Source organism: Notolepis coatsorum (assembly GCF_963971535.1).
Source record: "Notolepis coatsorum genome assembly, chromosome: 19".
Taxonomy (NCBI): Eukaryota; Metazoa; Chordata; class Actinopteri; order Aulopiformes; family Paralepididae; genus Notolepis; species Notolepis coatsorum.
Genome location: NC_140183.1, coordinates 46,611,831 through 46,632,411, shown reverse-complemented (window position 1 = coordinate 46,632,411; position 20,581 = coordinate 46,611,831). Strand labels below are relative to the sequence as shown.

Genomic DNA, 20,581 nt, shown 5'->3' with positions numbered 1-20,581 from the left:
AACTAGAGTGCTAAAACTCAAACTTGTGATGTCATCAAGGATAAAGTCTGGAGCTGCTCCATAGAAAATGAATTGGGAAAGATGGTAGAGGTGACACTGAGAACACCCAGGGGATTGTTCTGTGTATATGGGCACATTTTCTGTTTCAGATCTGAGAACAGAGTCTTACTTCTCTGGTTACTGGTTTTATGAGAGAGTGACTCATGTTTACACCTATTGACTGAACTTTGGAAATAACCATGGAATGGCCATGGAAATAACATTTAAATGTGGGTGGTGTTCCCCTTTAAGTTGCATGAAATACTTGCCAGTAATAGTGAATCCAAAGCTATTAGCTTACTTAGCGAATCCTGTGGTTTTGAGTTCTGGCTGGTTTTGGTTCTGGTTCTGAGTGAACTGGGAAACTTTAGACAGGCAGCTAACGGCAGAACCAGTGTCTTGAAACTAGCTAGTTTGAATCCACACCACAACATGCAGGCAAAAGGCTCAGCGTTACCCATTTCTAAACACAAATCATTGTCCTCCTCCAGTATTTAGAAACCGCTAATGGGCCATGTTACCTGTGAAATGGCTCCAGTGCCAGGTGTGTTGCGATAATAATTGCATAATAATAATAATAGTTGCGATGATAATAGCATAATCCGAAGTGCTCGAGGACAATGATTTTGTGTTCGAAATCGGTATCCCTTTTGCCTGCATTTTGTGGTGTGGATTCAATCTTTTTGGTTTCAAGACCGTTCGCTTCCGGCCAGAACTCAGCTAAGTAAGCTAATGGCTTTGCATCAACTACACCTTTGGCAAGTATTTCATATTACATAATGTCCAAGAATCCGAATTATCCCTTTAACTTATGCAAAAGTAATCATCGTGAGTCAGTGAACCAGGACAGTGGTCTACTTTAGTTGGGACTCACCGCACTGCTAACTACTGAGGCTTTGACCTTGCCCTACGACCTCCTTGTTTCATTAAATGTGTTGACATGCTGAACATGTCGCATGTCTCATCTGCGTATATGTATGAGCAAGGAGGGAACAGAGTGTGTGTGTGTATGTGTGGTGGGGTGAAAGAGAGTGAGTATGTGTGTGTAGTTGAGAAAATCCAGACAGCCAAGCAGCTCATATTCCTATGGGACGTGGAGAAACACAGAGCAGACTTGCACGCCTGCAGGAATAATAATCTTCCACTAAAGGCAACATGAACTAATAGTTGACCATTGAAAGGTAGGCCATTACCTTGCTACTTACTTTTTAATACTTTTTCTTCACAAAATATGCCATTTGGTGGACCATGACTTCATACAAGTAACCTTAGGGTACCATTAATAAACTCATTTGAGCTGTACAAGATCATCTTTTACTATATTCATTCAAACATTCATTTGGGGATTTTTTTTTTTTTTTTTTTTAAAGTTCTACATCTTTTCTCTCCGAATTGAGAGTCTGCCTGTCATAATTGCATATTTATTATAATATAATATTAATATAATATATATATTAACAGCTTACTTTGCGTTATTCATTTTGTGGAATATTTGTCTTGATGTTAATGAAGCATTCTGTAATTGCTGTTTTCTATCATTTCCTTTCATCTCGCGGCCCCCTGGCAGCTCACCGAGGGGCCCTCGTTGAAGAACAACGCTCTAAACTGACATGTGTCTCCCGCTTTGTATCTGGAAGGTCAAGCAAAAGGCATTTTTTCATCTGGTGTTCTCAGTAAGAGAGAAATAACTATACAGTAAGTTTTACATATAAAGCAGATGTACTATGGACTGAAATTATTTTCTGAATTCAAGCCGAATCGGCTCTTACAAAACCTGCTATCCCTCCACAGCTGCACTTCCGTCCATGCCCAGCAGAGGTCAGGAATGTTACACATCAATGGAACAGAGCTGCAGTCTCTGCTGCTCTCCTTCCTGCAGCACTGCCTGAATGGAACAGGTGCTTTTGTTCCAGTGCTCCCTCAAAACTACACTACCCAGCATGCTGTGTTAAATGTGGGCGGGGCCGGGGCTCACAGCCAGTCTCAGGGCATAATGTATATACTGCTGGTGGTGGGCCTGTTCAGCTTCTTCACATTTGGCATCATGCTGAGCTACATTCGCTCCAAGAAGCTGGAGAACTCGCATGACCCCTATCACCAGTACATCGCCCACGACTGGACCAAGGTGATGACGCCCTCCAGGGCCGTCGCTCAGGCACTGCATGGGATTGTCCCAAGTAACAGAGCAAATGGCAAGGAGCCCGTCATCATCTGCAACCCTGCAGCCCTGGAGCATCTGCCAGGCTAGACTGAGAAGGACATTGAAATGTAAACCAGCATCAAAATGACAAAATCATGAGAATATTATTCTAATAATCAGCTCTAGCGCAATATTTTGATTTACTATAACTTTTAATGTTACATGGCAACCAAATGTGACATTATGTTTTTTTTATTATCTCATGTTTTAGATCCATAACTTCACAATTATACACAATAATTACAATTTAAATCATCGTACAACTGTCCTCTATTACAGCCAGTACCTATTTTCAGTTCCTCATCTTCTATGAAGGCAAGAAAATAATTATCTTCAAAAGGTACAATCATCTTTTTTTGTGCAATAAATTCCTCATTGTGTCCTTTAACAAAGGTAAAAAAAAGTTAGTTATATGTCCTGAGGTTATCTGTGGTGTGACAAGCTGGGACAGGCCATATAAACAGGCAGACGAGTGGAATGGAAGACAACACGTGTAGGTATACATGCAAGACAAGTCATTATTAATATGTTATTATCAGTTTGGGAAATATATTTGCTTGATATTGCAGCCGATGTATGGGAAACTGAGTACTGCATTAGCATACAGTAAGGTAGGGCTGCTCAATTATGGCAAAAATCTAAATCACGATTATTAAACACGATTACTCAATGGTTTCATATGATGACTGAATTCATTTTACCTTTCTTCTCAACCAAAGGTCGCCTTTCTGTCATCTTCTACAAGTTATCAAAGACGTTTCAAAATAACTGCGCCATGGCTCCCTCCTCCCTCTCCGCTGAAACTACAGTTTGGGCTTGGGGGGGGGGCGCAACGCTGTGAAGGAAGGGTGTGCAGCATTTATAACACAAGACAAAATGAGGGCAACACAGCATGGGGCACAATAATTATTTTATCTCGGTTATCTTGTTTTCATGATCGTGGGAAGCCAAAATCTTATTTAAATTTAAACTATTAATCGCCCAGCCCTACAGTGAGGTTGTGTGATTGTGTTCCACTCATTCACCATTGCCAATAACTAGATTTCAGGCTGAATATATTGGCACCAAATAAGCACATGTCCTTGTCTCGGTCTGCATTCCTGTTGAACAGACTGTAATAATTTGTAAAAGTGGACAATAAATACAATTTCAAATGAGATTACAGTCCCTTAGATTCAAGGTATCAAGGAGTATTCATCTGAGTAAATTCTGCATCCACGACATCAGGCTGCGTTTAGCGTCTTTAGGTCTCCATGCCACATTGGTTCTCCCTTTCTCTTCCTTCCTCCTCTCTCTTTCCTTCTCCCTCTCCTTGTCATGTCTGCGCTGACGTGCCCCTTTCTCTGCTTGGTCGATCTCCCGGGCCAACCTGAATTGAACCATCTGATCTGCATGTTGAGCAATGGTACTATGAGGTTAAAATTATCCACCATCTTGTTGAGTTTCACCAGCTCCTCCCCTACGGAGCCACATAGCTGCTCCCACTGAGCACGCTCCCTGGGGTTCATGGAGTCACTCAGCCTGGCCCTCCCCTCCAGCAGCCTCTCACGCATCTGAGCGGTGGTCTCACGGATGTCCCGCTGTGTAACAACCCATGCTGGCTGGTAGCCATTGTCAATGAGGATGCGGTTGAGGTTGTGGGTCATAGGGTCGGCATACAGGTTGTGCTGGAACTTGCTGAGGGGCTTTCCGTCTCCACTCAGGTTCTGGAAGTCTCCGCGGCCATGGACTCCTGGATCAGGTCCTCCACCAGCCTTTCCACAGCCTGGGTGATCTTGATCTTACGGCTGCGTTGACGCATGTCCCTCTCCAACAGCGCCCCCTCAGCAGCTGCAGCCGCCTCATGCTCCCTCTGTCCGTAGTCCAACACCTGCTCTGCAGCCCGGTCCACGTGGATTTGCCGGTACTGCCGTTCACGCTGGCTGGGAGTACCAAAACCTACACCCTCGTAGTTGAGGTAGTGTCTGTGTTGAGGTGCCACAGCTTTTGACTTCTCCTCATCCACCTCTCCCTTTGCTTCATCACGCTCCTTGGTCCGGCTCTTGTGTGCAAGGACGGCACGGTAAGCCTCTTCAACTCGGGAAAACAGGACTGCATCTGCTGTTGCAGCCCCAGAGTCGGGGTGGTACAGTTTGGCCATGCGCAGGTAGGCGTCTTTCACCTGTGCAGGGCTGCTGTGCTCCTCCTCTGGCAGCTGCAGCAGTCAGTAGCTTTCCCGTACATTGTGACTAATGTTGGGGCCGGAGCTGAGCCTTCGCAGCAGCAGGGAGTGGGACTTCCAAGCCAGAAGCAACAGACAGCAGCCTTGGTAGAAGTTACTACGGGCAACGAATAGCTGGAAGCTGAAACTCATGTCTGCCAGCAGAGCAGTCACACACCTGAAGAACAGTCACTGAATCAACAGGCAGTTGATTCAAACTAGACTCATTCAATTAGTCGACACGTTTTCATTTTGACATGACAGTGTATAAGCCAAGGTAGGGTCTCATAACAGGTTTTGTATACAGCTATGCGTGCCAACAATTTCAAAACGAGGTCACACAAGAAAATTTCTGGCTGAGTATAATGGTAGCCCACAATAAGCTAGCTACCGTATGCCAACTTTAACTACCGGTAACTACATTTGCCACTATTGCCTTTAAACAATAGCTATCGACTGATATGCACAAACGAAGTCAGTTAACGTTATCGAACAAGGCTGTGTTTGTGTTTGCTAAGCAAGTTGTAACGTGAATGTCATATAACGTTACGTTACAACTTAACGTACCATGGCTAACTATCTGCAGCTAGCCAACTACAGTCCAATTTGTATCATTTCGTACGTAGGCTACATGAAAAAAGCTATGAGCACAAACCTGTTCAGTAAATAGCTGTCAATCTTGGTACATGTATAATTTACTCATGACATATTGCACAAAATTAGGGTCATTCAAAGACATGCTTGTTTAGCTGTCAAGCCAGCTTAATTAAGGTATTCTATTTCAGGTCTGAAATGGACTATAAACTTATATAAAGGATAAAGGTTCCCATTGTAATTTCATTGTAAAAGGTTTTCTGCATGAGATGTTGATGAAGCAGTTAAAAGACAGTGCATAGTATTTGCTAAATATATGTCAAATAATAATACAAGTCTATATAATATAATATATCAATCATATTATATTATATAGACTTGTATTATTATTTGACATATATTTACCAAATATAGTATATTATGTAATATACCAAACATTTAATATGGCAGGGGAAATTACCTACACTGTAAAAAATGCATGTTTTTTCACTGGAAATTCACTGTATATTTTACAGATTACTACTTTACTTCTACTTTAAGTGTAAATGCCATACAAATACAGTGAATTACCTTTTATCAAAATATTAACCATTAAATAAAGGTTGTAATCTGTAAATGTATTTAATTTTACTGTAATTTGACAGCAAGTATTTGGCAACCATTGATGCCAGACATTTACCGTTTTCTTGCAGCTTTTTTTCTTACAGTGTAGAGTGCGTTTCAAAACATTACAGCTGGCCAAAACTGCTGGCGGTTTGGCCCTCCCTAACCTCAAATATTATTTTTGGGCTGCTCAATTTAGACCCTTGCACACCTGGATTACAGATGATTTGTCATCAAGATGGTTAAAAATGGAAAAAAATACTTATCTACACAGAAACAACGTACTACCTTATTATTCTCTGGACATAAGATAAGGGAGGACTCAATAGGTGTGTGGTCCAGATTTACGATACAAATATGGAGAGAGGTCCAGAAAGAGTTCAGGTTGCCTTTAACATCGGGCCTGACCTCAATTGGTTTCATTGGGGACTTTACACCATCAACTTTGGATGCAGGATTCAGTGGATGGAGGACAAAGGGTCTGAAATTTGTTCACCAACTTATTCACTCCGGCCAGCTTAAATCTTTCGAACAACTCAGAGTGGAGTTTAGCCTAGTACTGACTTTTTCAGATGTCTCCAATTAAGTATTTTTTTTGAAAACCAGGAAGATTGGGACAAAATTCGACACCCTTCTGCAATATTATAGCTAATATCCAAATTGATGCTTCAATACAAAAAATTCTTTCTAAATTATATCAAAACCTAATATCAATGAACCCCAACGACTCGCTATACATTAAGTTGAAGTGGGAGGCTGAGCTCCAACAGGAGATCTCACAAGAGGAGTGGTTCGATGTTTGTACTGAAGCACATAAGGTGACTAATTCTAATTCCTGGAGAGAATATAAATGGAAGGTCATTAGGTTTTTCAAGACCCCCTTATTGACTGCTAAAGCAGGTACGACTCCCACAAGCGAATGCTGGAGGGGATGTGGTGAACAAATACACATTTTCTGGACATGCCCAAAATTATGTCACTTCTGGGATGATGTATTCAGGGATGTAAAAAAAAGTATTCGACATGGACATCCCACAAGATTTCAAAACTGCCATACTAGGAGTCATATACCAGAGGGCATTGAGGGAAGGAAAAGTGTGTATCTTCTTCAAATACTGTTAACTGCTGCCAAGAAAATGATCACAATTAATTGGTTAAAACCCAGTCCCCCAACACATAACCAATGGCTAAACAAAGTTAAAGAAATTCAGGACATTTCATTTTCTTTTTTAAATGGTTTGATCCACACATGTAGTATATTCTGGTTTACCTTTTTTTTTTTTTTTTTTTTTTTTTTTTTTTACGCCCCTTCCCCTTCCCCAAGCATAGCTGTCTCTTAATGACACGGTACAGACATGATGTTAGTTGAGAACGAGTTGTAAAGTATATCTGCATATATGTACTGTCTTGATTTTGTGCTGAATAAAAAAATATATGAACCAGTATATTATGTAATAATAAATAATAATAAACTGTACTTTTGAAGAAGTCTTTATTCATCATGCAGTGACACACACATGCAATGGGTGGCACACACAGTAACACACACATGCAAAAAAAATTATTGGGTCGCAGATTCAATTTAGTCTCTGCGCTTGATCCATCCCGTCGTCCTCCCAACTGGTAAAATCAGACACATTTATGATATCTAAATAGACATCAAGGTCTATTCAGGTCTTTGACGAGAAATGATTGGTTCTCCACCAGAATCTCATAGAAGAGGTCCTTGCCGCTTGGCCCACTGGCGTTCAGGGGACCGCTATAGAGCGCCCTCATCTGGTCTTGACTGGTGCTCTTAGACATCACCAGATTGTAGTCTTCCTGGGTGATGACACCCCGGGCAAGGAGTTCATCCAAGATGGATGCCACCATGTTCACCCGCTGGATCAGGGTGGCCCGGTGCGTATCCACAAAGGATGCTAAGGAAATGAAAACACACTTGTTGGTGACCTATTTCATCTATCATGCTGCAGTCATCATGTTTTGAAGCTTTAACAGAATAGCATACCCTTACGAAAAAGTATCATGTATTTCCAAAAAGGCTTCATGGTATTTCCATAATTCTTTTGTCACTACCACCATACTACGGGGATATTATGGGGGGGGGGGGGGGGGTGGAAGGAGACGTGTGGTTACATTTCCGGGGTCTTCTGGACTAAAGCAAGGGTGGGGGTAGTTTATTGGCTTGGGGGTTGTTCTGTTTTGGGTTGCAGGTGTTCTTAATGGAGGGGGGGGGTCATAAGAAGTGAAGAACATAGGGTAAAATTGGAGCAGTCTGTTGGCTTGGCCAGCTTGTTTTTGTTTGGGTGAAAATATCAACCCCCAGGTTAGCCATAACTTATGGCTAAGACCGAGAATACAACGTTTAAACCCTGGGGTTAGCCGTATGACAGCGAATAAAACGTTTCAACCCCCAGGGTTAGCCGTACGACAGGGAATACAACATTTAAACCCTGGGGTTAGCCGTATGACAGCGAATAAAACGTTTCAACCCCCAGGGTTAGCCGTACGACAGGGAATACAACATTTCAACCCCAGGGTTAGCCATACAGCAGGGGTGCGTTGCTCATGGGACGGGGTTGCATGCCGTGCAACCGGCTCTGTGAGCAGAAGCACGCGCACACACATGCACGGATGTGCATGCGCGACTTTGCGCGTGCACTGCACACAGGAATGCGCTGCACTCGACTGATGCACCAACTCGCTAAGTCCCACCGGGCTACTTTGCATAACAATAGCACAGGTCGTCAGGTGTGTTCAAATACGTTCTAAGGTACATTCACACAAAACTTGTGAATGAAATGTGTTACATTCCATTCGTAGAGGCAATTACTAGGCATTGTCTTTAGTCTGTGCGTACGCGAGGGAACATTTATGCGCATGTGCGGGAGCGTGCGTGCACGTGGCGTCATTAAAACACTGTGCAACCAGCTTTGAAATCACCAACGCACCCCTGCCGTACAGGGAGTAAAACACAGCAACACTACAGTATTATTTAAGCACAAAAGCGGCACCATGGTGATGGCATACCATGGTAAATTACATGGTCAGTACTATGGTAAAACTGAAATTACCATCAAACTATGATGATACTTTTTTGTAAGGGTACATCTGAAAAATTCTATAGCATGGTTTACATAATGTTTACACATTTTAAAACATTATACTCTGCATGCATACTGACTTCCTGAAAAGTCATTGTTTGTTATTTATGAATTTAATACCCTGTCATTGCTCCTCACAAATGCCATACATAAATATTAAGCCTATTCAAGGGTATGATGTCAATGTTAAATAATCTAACTTTTCTGTGTAGTTGACTTGCATGCTGTAGTAGTAAACTAGACATGAACCCAATTCTGAATTGAGTTTCAGCAATTAACAAGGCAGGCGGTTCAAGGGCACTTAGTTGGGGGGGGGGGGGGAATGCTACAATATAGTTTAATGCATGATTCTGAAGAGGAATATCAAAACCCACACATTTGACCGTAGAATACCTCACAATCTCACATACCTCCCAGTCCCCTGGCTGCAGGCGGTGCTCCTGCACGCGAGGATCCTGTGGCTGAAGCCGAGGTTGCTGTGGCTGAAGAACAGTGAGAGATTATGTAAGATTGCGCAACCATGTTGTATTCTTATTTAGGGTATAGTTAGGCCTATAGAAAATGTAGGCTAAGTTCAACACGTTTCTCTATAAAAAAACAGCATATATTTACAATTACAAAATAGCTAAACTTTGATTTGATTAGATTTGTTGATTTGAAGTCTTTATTTCGAACATGCAATGAATACAACAAAAAATAACAACTTTGGTTGGTAACAGGTGTTGTTCAATCTATTATGTAGTCGGAACCAAAAGTCATTAGTTTGCAAAAATGAATAACCTAAACTGTAAACTGTCCGTGTACTACTGATAAATCATGTGGTATAAATGTACAACTGCTTGTGTGTTGAGATTGTCGATTCACGCTTTACTTTCATTTTTGTTTTCCTTGTTTGATATTGTTTATTGTTTGTTATAAATGTGGTTTAACAGGGGGGAAATAATTAAAAAATCTAAATAGTAAAAAAATATATATATAATAATAACTCAAACGAACGTGCAAAAAAGTATGCATTTTGCAGATAAGTAGACCATGGCATGCATTGGCTGATTTGCAGTCATATTATTATAGCCTGTGAAGCTATTAGTATTACTCACTTAGTACAGTACTCATGGCTACGAAATATCTGCAGCTCCTTTGTCTTGTGGCTATACAGTTATCAGTAACCCGTAGGGAACATTTATTTGAAGTGTAGCCTATTCTAAAACTTACTTGTCATTGCAGCCTCCAGGTCAGTTGCAATCTGGTTGCAGCCAATCGCCATCAATAATTTGACAGTCACTTGAATTACACCAGCTTCAGTGAAGGTTGAAACCATTAGATCTGCAATGTCCAAACGATCCATATTTTGTACCGTACCTCGACGAACGCGCGGTTCTTCTCTACGGTCAACTAATTGGTTCCGAAATCTCTTGAACTGTGTTTCGTCCATGTCGTCCAATGCTTCCCTTATAACACCGTTGACCGTTTGCATGTCTGTTCAAACGGTCTGTATTGTTGTTTTGATGACAAAATTTATATTTCTTCGTTCAGTGCAAAGGGCGTGGAGAAGTGAAGAGAGAGAGAAGTGCAGCAAAACGAAAGTATATAACGCTTTTGATCGCGCCACGCCTCTTTTTGAGGGGGGGGGTTGAGTAGTGTGTATGTTTCGACATGCTGCCACTACTTCCGTATAGCAAATCAGCCCATGGGTCTACTTTAACTTATCTGCAAAATGCATGCTTTTTGGCACGTTCGTTTTAGTTATTATTATTTAATTTTTTTTTACTATTTCGATTTTTTTAATCATTTAATTTACTCCACCACTTTATTGTATATATTATCTGAATGAATGAATTTAACTCTTTTGGACTCTTTTTGTATCACAAACAGTACTGTATTTGCAAATCTGGTATGTCATAAATGTATAGATATAGCAGTACTGTCTATCTATATGTCGTGTGTATCATATATGTTATGATGAATTGAAAATGGGGGTGGTGTAGTGGTTAACACTGTCGCCTCACAGCAAGAAGGTCCAGGGTTCGAATCCCGCTTGGGGACCAGGTTTCCATGATGCCAGTTACCCAGGTGGGGTATCTCCCAGGCCTTTCTGTGTGGAGTTTGCATGTTCTCCCCGTGCTCGCAAGGGTTTCCCCCCCCGATAAGATAAACCCAATGGAAAAACATGCACAACAACAAGATCGCTAACGCTGTGGCGTCCTTGACGAAGACGGACAGGAGCACTTGGATTGGTCCCCTGGCGCGGCTCACGTGGCGCCTGTCTGCTCCCGGCTGCCCTTGGGGGGGAAGGACGACGGGATGGGTTAATCGCAGATACGCATTGTATGCATGGTTCGCATGTGTGCCAAATGGTGACCTCGGAGCAGGTCCTAAATTATTATTATTATTATTATTAAACAAGACGAAAGTCTTTATCTGGTCTGCATCCCCTTAACAATTGTATTGAGCTGTACTGTACTGTACCCATTCTGCAATCTGTTAATAAAGTTTTCAATCAATCAATCAATCAATCAATCAATCAATCAAACATATTGCAGAATGGGTACAATACATTACGGCTCAATGCATACAATTGTTAAGGGGATGCAGACCAGAGAAAGACGATTTTCTTGTTTACATCAGGGTCCCCCATTTTCAATTCATAGACATTTATGACATACATGACATCATGACATTTATGGCATAGGGACAAATTACATACAGGTATGTTACATTTGTGATATATATGATATGCAAATATACAGTACTGTTACCCATAGATCCTGACAGAGTATACATGATGGGGAGGAGGAGACTGCAGGAGGGGGTGGGTGGGTGCAGCATGGGAGATCTGTCTGTGTCTGTCCGCTAATGTCGCACCAGTAACGTCCAAAGCAAATTCCGTAAAGTACTTGGCAAATAAGATCTTTCTGATTCTGACATTATACCACATGATTTCTCAGTAGTACACGGACAGTTTAGGGTATTAATTTGTATGCAAAAACTGACTTTTGGTTCCGACTGCATAATAGATTGAACAACACGCTAAAACAATTGACTTATCACGATGCACTAACGGTACCAAACAATGAATGAATGAAAACTTTATTTAACAGATTGCAGAATGGGTACAATACAGTACGGCTCAATACATACAATTGTTAAGGGGATGCAGACCTGAGAAAGACGTTTGTCTTGTTTCAGAAAGACGTTTGTCTTGTTTCAAACCATACCAAACCCGTTCCGACAGTTTTATACAGTATACAGCCAAATACAATGGCTGCGTCAATGGAATGGTGTCTGTGTTTTCCCCGAAAGCAATGTACCCGGATATACCGGTGTAATAATTGACGCTCCAAACATTCCATAGCAGTTGTGTCTTGTAGAACACACAAGACGGAATGTCACTTGACTGTATACGTTATTCCAACTCCAAGGGTCAGTTTAGCATAGCAGTAGCGATCATAACAGTAACAGGGAACAGGATGAAGTCCCCATCTGTTATTTGGATACAATATTTGGCAATATAAGTGCAGGCACTGTAGGCCTACTGTCTTTGGAAAAAGCGACCAAGGTTAAACTACAGCTCCAGTTGCGTCTCTGATGATAATAATCACTGCGGTCAAGTGAGCCGTCTTTCACTTTTGCGTGGTCAACTCACTTGACCGCAGTTGATAATCGATATACTGAAATAAAGGCCTAGGCTATACACAGTACATTTCGGAAAGTAAATTGTACTCTGCGGAATTTACTGTACTTTTAGCCCAAGCAAGAAATGTATGGATATGTAATAGATAGTTCACAAAATATTACTGTTTCCATGCGTAAGGCAAATCATGTATGGACTGTATTAACTCGTAAAAATGCGGGAGAGCCGTGGGACTGGTGTGCGCATCCCTTACGACATATTTGACCCTATATAGACTACTCCACAATAAGAGGTAATTGGTGAATGCCACGTATGCACAATTAAAATATTATATACGCGCAGTTCTCGCATGATGTCCATTCCAAGTCCAAAGAATGCGGAAGCGCCCTTGCACTCTTCCGCTGTCATTAAGCAACACGCCGATCAAAATCCAGTGCGGATGGCAGGGCTGATGCTTCAGTAATGAATAGCAAATGCGCAGCCACATACATTCAAACAGAAACAGCTGGCATTCATGCCATAACAATTTGGGTGGTTAAGAACTTCTCTCAATAGCACATTTAAGAGAAATCTATTCGTTTTTGACGGTTGAATGATATACCTTTACACAGATGTGGTGCATAATGATAGGCAATTTCTGAGAAATTAGCATGAATGAATGAATGAATGAAAACTTTATTAACAGATTGCAGAATGGGTACAGTATAGTACAGCTCAATACATACAATTGTTAAGGGGATGCAGACCAGAGAAAGACTTTCGTCTTGTTTACATCAGGGTCCCCCATTTTCAATTCATCGTAACATATATGACATACATGACATACAGATAGACAGTACTGCTACATCTATACATTTATGACATACCAGATTTGCAATTACAGTACTGTTTGTGATACAAAAAGAGTCCAGAAAGAAAAGAGTATATACATTAGGCGTAGAAACTGTACATTGGATTGGGTAGGTGGGGGTGGGGGGGGACTGTACATTGGAGGTGGTTGGGTGGGTGGGGGGGGGGGGGGGGGGGGGGTTGGGTAGGAGTGGGGGGGGGGGGGGTTGGGTAGGAGTGGGGGGGGGGGTTGGGTAGGAGGGGTGGGTGGGGGACACTGTACAACTGTACAAACAACACTGTACATTGGATTATTGACAAGACCATACTTGGTAATTTACTGTACATTGGAGGGGGTTGTGTTCGGACATTTACAGGGGCCAGTTTCGAGTTGCAGTCTCCCTTAGGTGTTTTTTGAGAGTGTTTTTGAAAGTGGGTAGTGATTCACATTCCTTTACAGCTTTGGGTAGGGCGTTCCACATTGATGTGGCATAATTGCGAAACGTGTTTAGTCCCTTGTTTGAGCCGAATCTGGGTTTAACATGATTTGTGGAGCTCCCTCTGGGTGAGTTTAGATGTCCAGCATATAGAACAAGCTCAGCATCACTTTTCAAACCAGTGCAACAAAAGGTTTTCCATAGACTCCCAGAGGCACCAGCAGCTTCCAACTGGATTCTTCAAAATTATAATAAAACACGTTTCCCGGTCTCTGATCGGCAGGCAGTGGCACTGTATGTAATATTATATGAGGGTGGTGTTATAGCATCCCAATTTAACCCCAGGAACACAGGCCAAACAATCGGATTGGTTGTTTCGATTTTGGAATGTCTGATTAGGGCCTGGGGCAGTCAGATACTGGATCTTTTTTTGTGCAATAAATTCCTCATTGTGTCCTTTAACAAAGGTAAAAAAAAAGTTAGTTATATGTCCTGAGGTTATCTGTGGTGCACAAGCTGGGACAGGCCATATAAACAGGCAGACGAGTGGAATGGAAGACAACACGTGTAGGTATACATGCAAGACAAGTCATTATTAATATGTTATTATCAGTTTGGGAAATATATTTGCTTGATATTGCAGCCGATGTATGGGAAACTGAGTACTGCATTAGCATACAGTAAGGTAGGGCTGCTCAATTATGGCAAAAATCATAATCACAATTATTTTGATTGATATTGAAATCACGATTATTAAACACGATTACTCAATGGTTTCATATGATGACTGAATTCATTTTACCTTTCTTCTCAGCCAAAGGTCGCCTTTCTGTCATCTTCTACAAGTTATCAAAGACGTTTCAAAATAACTGCGCCATGGCTCCCTCCTCCCTCTCCGCTGAAACTACAGTTTGGGCTTGGGGGGGGGGGGGGGGGGGGGCGCAACGCTGTGAAGGAAGGGTGTGCTGCATTTATAACACAAGACAAAATGAGGGCAACACAGCATGGGGCACAATAATTATTTTATCTCGGTTATCTTGTTTTCATGATCGTGGGGAAGCCAAAATCTTATTTAAATTTAAACTATTAATCGCCCAGCCCTACAGTGAGGTTGTGTGATTGTGTTCCACTCGTTCACCATTGCCAATAACTAGATTTCAGGCTGAATACATTGGCACCAAATAAGCACATGTCCTTGTCTCGGTCTGCATTCCTGTTGAACAGACTGTAATGATTTGTAAAAGTGGACAATAAATACAATTTCAAATGAGATTACAGTCCCTTGTACCGGATCTCCTCTCTGGTAAACAAGAATACCCTGAAGACTCTGGCAGGAGCACTCATTCAGGGGTACTACGACTATGCTTGCACCTCATGGTACCAGAGCACCTCAAAGGCGCTAAAAACAAAATTACAAACATCTCAAAACAAACTGGTCAGACTACTGCTTGACCTTACTCCTAGAACTCACCTCACCCCTGCCCACTTTGACAACCTAGGATGGCTTAGAGTAGACGACAGAGTACAGCAACTTGCAATGGGCCTGGTCTACAAGATACACTACACGACCAAGGTACCCATGTACATGTCAAAATACTTCCCAAAGGTCAGTGAATACCATGATCACAACACCAGAGGGAGCTCCACAAATCATGTTAAACCCAGATTCGGCTCAAATAAGGGACTAAACACGTTTCGCAATTATGCCACATCAATGTGGAACGCCCTACCCAAAGCTGTAAAGGAATGTGGATCACTACCCACTTTCAAAACCTCTCTCAAGGGACACCTACGGGAGACTGCAATTCAAAACTGGCCCCTGTAAATATCCTAACCCAACCCCCTCCAATGTACAGTCATTTACCCAGTATGGTTTTGTCAATAGTCCAATGTACAATTTTGTTTGTTTGTACAGTGTCTCCTCCCCCCCCCCCCTCAATGTACAGTTTTGCTTGTTTATACAGTGTGTCTCCCCCCCCCCCCCCCCCCAACCACCTCCAATGTAAATTACCCAGTATGGTTGTCAATATCCCAATGTACCCAACCCCACCCACCCAACCTCCTCCAATGTACAGTTTCTACGTCAAATGTATATACTCCCTTTTCTTGACTCCTTCTGTATCACAAACAGTACTGTATTTGCAAATCTGGTATGTCATAAATGTATAGATGTAGCAGTACTGACTATCTGTATGTCATGTATGTCATATATGTCCTGATGAATTGAAAATGGGGGACCCTGATGTAAACAAGACGAAAGTCTTTCTCTGGTCTGCATCCCCTTAACAATTGTGTGTATTGAGCTGTACTGTATTGTACCCATTCTGCAATCTGTTAATAAAGTTTTCAATCAATCAATCAATCAATCAATCAAACCTTAGATTCAAGGTATCAAGGAGTATTCATCTGAGTAAATTCTGCATCCACGACATCAGGCTGCGTTTAGCGTCTTTAGGTCTCCATGCGACATTGGTTCTCCCTTTCTCTTCCTTCCTCCTCTCTCTTTCCTTCTCCCTCTCCTTGTCATGTCTGCGCTGATGTGCCCCTTTCTCTGCTTGGTCGATCTCCCGGGCCAACCTGAATTGAACCATCTGATCTGCATGTTGAGCAATGGTACTATGAGGTTAAAATTATCCACCATCTTGTTGAGTTTCACCAGCTCCTCCCCTACGGAGCCACATAGCTGCTCCCACTGAGCACGCTCCCTGGGGTTCATGGAGTCACTCAGCCTGGCCCTCCCCTCCAGCAGCCTCTCACGCATCTGAGCGGTGGTCTCACGGATGTCCCGCTGTGTAACAACCCATGCTGGCTGGTAGCCATTGTCAATGAGGATGCGGTTGAGGTTGTGGGTCATAGGGTCGGCGTACAGGTTGTGCTGGAACTTGCTGAGGGGCTTTCCGTCTCCACTCAGGTTCTGGAAGTCTCCGCGGGCCATGGACTCCTGGATCAGGTCCTCCACCAGCCTTTCCACAGCCTGGGTGATCTTGATCTTACGGCTGCGTTGACGCATGTCCCTCTCCAACAGCGCCCCCTCAGCAGCTGCAGCCGCCTCATGCTCCCTCTGTCCGTAGTCCAACACCTGCTCTGCAGCCCGGTCCACGTGGATTTGCCGGTACTGCCGTTCACGCTGGCTGGGAGTACCAAAACCTACACCCTCGTAGTTGAGGTAGTGTCTGTGTTGAGGTGCCACAGCTTTTGACTTCTCCTCATCCACCTCTCCCTTTGCTTCATCACGCTCCTTGGTCCGGCTCTTGTGTGCAAGGACGGCACGGTAAGCCTCTTCAACTCGGGAAAACAGGACTGCATCTGCTGTTGCAGCCCCAGAGTCGGGGTGGTACAGTTTGGCCATGCGCAGGTAGGCGTCTTTCACCTGTGCAGGGCTGCTGTGTTCCTCCTCTGGCAGCTGCAGCAGTCAGTAGCTTTCCCGTACATTGTGACTAATGTTGGGGCCGGAGCTGAGCCTTCGCAGCAGCAGGGAGTGGGACTTCCAAGCCAGAAGCAACAGACAGCAGCCTTGGTAGAAGTTACTATGGGCAACGAATAGCTGGAAGCTGAAACTCATGTCTGCCAGCAGAGCAGTCACACACCTGAAGAACAGTCACTGAATCAACAGGCAGTTGATTCAAACTAGACTCATTCAATCAGTCGACACGTTTTCATTTTGACATGACAGTGTATAAGCCAAGGTAGGGTCTCATAACAGGTTTTGTATACAGCTATGCGTGCCAACAATTTCAAAACGAGGTCACACAAGAAAATTTCTGGCTGAGTATAATGGTAGCCCACAATAAGCTAGCTACTGTTGTGGGAGATTAATAATATAATAATGAGCAATAACTTGTTCTGAGTCCAAAAGCTGAAATAAGGAAATAGAAAATAGATTTAATTCCTCACATAGATCAATTGATAAGGAATGCACAGTTGAAGATCAGACCATGTAAACAAATGTCCGATCACCAAGTGAGAACGATCTCTCGTTCCCCAAGACCGTTAATACAAAATTAATATATACATATGACGTGGAAGGAACTGGAACATCACTCTGAGGATTGGCTGAAATGACTATTATGGCTGCTTTACAAGGAAAACAGAGCGGATCCCATAACAATGTCACTTATGGCCTTATAGCAAGGATCAACATAGATCATAACCAAATTGTTTTGACTGGCTAATGTGTGCTTCTCTTAAAGAGAAACGCACATCCTACGTTGATATCTGATGACAGCGCCCTCTCATACAATACCACAATGGTATGATAATATATTTCCACGACAGTTCCCTCCTTTTGATGATGTAATCAACATTATTATCACCATATAAAACAAAACAGAAATAATTATCCCACTTAAACAACTACTACCACCAGCCCCTAGAGGGAGACAGCGGCCTACATATAAAGGCGGTCAGGCTGAGGGACGGTGAACACAGGATCTCCATCCCAGTGAGGTGATGGAATGTCCAAGTCGTGAACCCAGCACAGCATCAGGCTGAGGGACGGTGAACACAGGATCTCCATCCCAGTGAGGTGATGGAATGTCCAAGTCGTTAACCCAGCACAGCATCCCGGCGCTGGTCACAACACAACACAGGTCCAGATGGAAACATCTCTCCTCTCAAGCTGGAAAGAAACACAAAATCCCAGGAAAAGTATTTTGCAGAAAAATAACCATCCACCGAAAACCCCAGAACATATCATAATAACAACAACAATAGCCATAATAATACTAAAATAAGAATAATAATAATAATAATAATAAAAATAAGAATAATAATAATAATAATAAAAATAAGAATAATAATAATAATAATAAAAATAAGAATAATAATAATAATAATAATAATAAAAATAAGAATAATAATAATAATAATAATAAAAATAAGAATAATAATAATAAGAAAAGGAATTAAAAAACAACAAAACTGACAGACACAAAAACTTTCTTGGAACTCTAAGGACAACACAGCCTCTAATGCGTAATATTAACCACAACTTGCCTCTTGACAGTGCAGAATCCGGAGATGAAACAGGGCACGTCCACACCATTCCAAAAAAAAAAAACCCCGCGGCGATGGGACATCTCAGAGGTAGACAAACCAGAGCTTGACACCCACGAACAACACTATACTAGCTACCCCTCGTCTTCTTGTCGCAGTGGGGGGTTCTTATGCACTGGAACTTCAATGGGCAGCAAAAGATCCCTGTTATACAGGTGTCCCGCCGTGCCAAAAAATCATGCTCCCGAGAGGGCTTTTAGAAAAGCCTGTCTCTACCCACGGACGCGACCTATCACCCCCCCACCCACCATCCTATTGTTCGTGGTCCAACAGTCATGGGCTGGGAAAGCGTCCACAGCCGGCCCGGTCTGCTCCCCGCGTAAGCCAATCACCGGTGGGAATGGAACAGCAGGACACGCCCCATCTCTCCCTCGGAAAACAAAAAGAGAAAATACATCACACACTAATTCCAGCATCAAACGATTCAACATGCCAAATATTTAAGAAATAATGTACCAGAATGTGTCTGCCATGTGTCTGGCAGTGTGTGTGGCTCAACCTCAAATCTTGCAGAGTGCCTTGCCTAAAGCTGTCACATAAAAGAAAATAGACATCACACACTGTCTTCATCCTCAGATGAATCCGAAATCTCCCCCCCTTCTGTGTCACAACGAGCAGAAGGGGAAAGAGAAATTTGAGCTCTAACCATGGTATTTGCCACTGACCTGTCTATCACTCGTCTGATAAGGCCCTTGAAACAAGGTATCACACAACAGCCAACAAACACAAATAAAATCACAACGACCAAAACCGCAGTGGTTATTGTGGCAGCCAGCCTCTTCCATTTACCGAATAGATTCTCAAAATATCCTGAAAAAGGATCACTAACACCCGAACTCTCAGCCAGTTCCTGTTTGAGCGAGCGTAGCCCCTCCAAAGCCCTGTGCACAGAACCATTCGGACTTGTGTTTGAAGGAATCCAGGTGCAGCAGGTAACCCCTATCATCACGCAGACCCCTCCCCTTTCAGCCAGCAGCATGTCCAATGCCATACGATTTTGCCACGTCATTAGAGAAACCGCACTGAGTTGCTCGGCCACCCCCTCAATTGCAGAGTGAGTCAAATTCAGGTACCGCTGTTGATTAAAAAATATTAGATTAATCCAGGCTACGTTCTTATTAATAGTAGGCCAAACAAAAATGGATTCAAACCCCGCTGCTATCTCACTCCTGGCCTTAAACTCATCAGGAACCCCCCTAGGCACCATAATGGAATCAAACCAAACGGGAGAAGCCGGGACTCCTGGCGGAGAGAGAGCACGTCTCTTCACATGATTAGCTGTGAGGGGTTCGATGGACGCAAGTTTACCTATGAACACAGGCATTGTTAACATCACTGGACTACACGTGCCTGACCAATCAGCGGGGAGAACTTGTATCAAACCTTTTGCAGCGCCACAAGCCCACCACACGTCAGACCTAGCTCGGGGCGCGAAGTTAGACAGTGTAGGAACATGCTGTGACAACCGAGAGGGAGCCCCCTCCGAAGTGGAATATGAAGAAATGCCATTCTCCTCCATCACCCAAGTGGAAGTGCAATAAGGGAATCTACCCCTAGGGCTACTCTTCCCAGACCTTATTGCTGTGAAACACTCATAATCCCCCTGTGCAAAAGTAGAGGGCGGTGGTGATGAAATGGCCTTTGGAATGGGAAAAAGAAGGTTGAGCCCGGGACAGAACCTATCTGTTATAGTGGCCGCGGCGGACATTAACAAGCACTCAGATGCATCACGTGAGTTGGTTCCATTTAGTGGAAAAGGAGCCGTAGCCAGCGCTGGTCTAGCTGCTGCACATACATAGCAGTCATCTTGTAAGTGATACTGAGCCGTATACTTTGCCCAACTGAGCCAATAATTGTCGTTCGCGTGTAACTCCGGTCCCTGCATATCAC

At 43.0% G+C, this 20,581-nt stretch overlaps 1 protein-coding gene and 2 pseudogenes across 3 annotated transcripts; all 3 read right to left on the bottom strand.

Annotated features, from left to right (window-relative positions):
- Positions 1-3,433: 3,433 nt before the first annotated feature.
- On the bottom strand, positions 3,434-4,592 carry LOC311246486 (dnaJ homolog subfamily C member 28-like; annotated as a pseudogene). The gene has a single exon. The product of its transcript is annotated as a dnaJ homolog subfamily C member 28-like (transcript).
- A 2,519-nt stretch (positions 4,593-7,111) lies between these two features.
- On the bottom strand, positions 7,112-10,314 carry LOC311246188 (apoptosis-associated speck-like protein containing a CARD). Its single transcript, XM_084336307.1, has 3 exons — positions 9,953-10,314; positions 9,151-9,222; positions 7,112-7,555 (listed from the first exon to the last, which is right to left on the bottom strand). The coding sequence occupies exons 1-3, from the start codon at positions 10,212-10,214 to the stop codon at positions 7,296-7,298; spliced, it is 594 nt and encodes a 197-aa protein (XP_084192433.1). The 5' UTR covers positions 10,215-10,314; the 3' UTR covers positions 7,112-7,295.
- A 5,724-nt stretch (positions 10,315-16,038) lies between these two features.
- Positions 16,039-17,198, bottom strand: LOC311246485 (dnaJ homolog subfamily C member 28-like; annotated as a pseudogene). Its single transcript has one exon. The product of its transcript is annotated as a dnaJ homolog subfamily C member 28-like (transcript).
- Between the last annotated feature and the right edge of the window lie 3,383 nt (positions 17,199-20,581).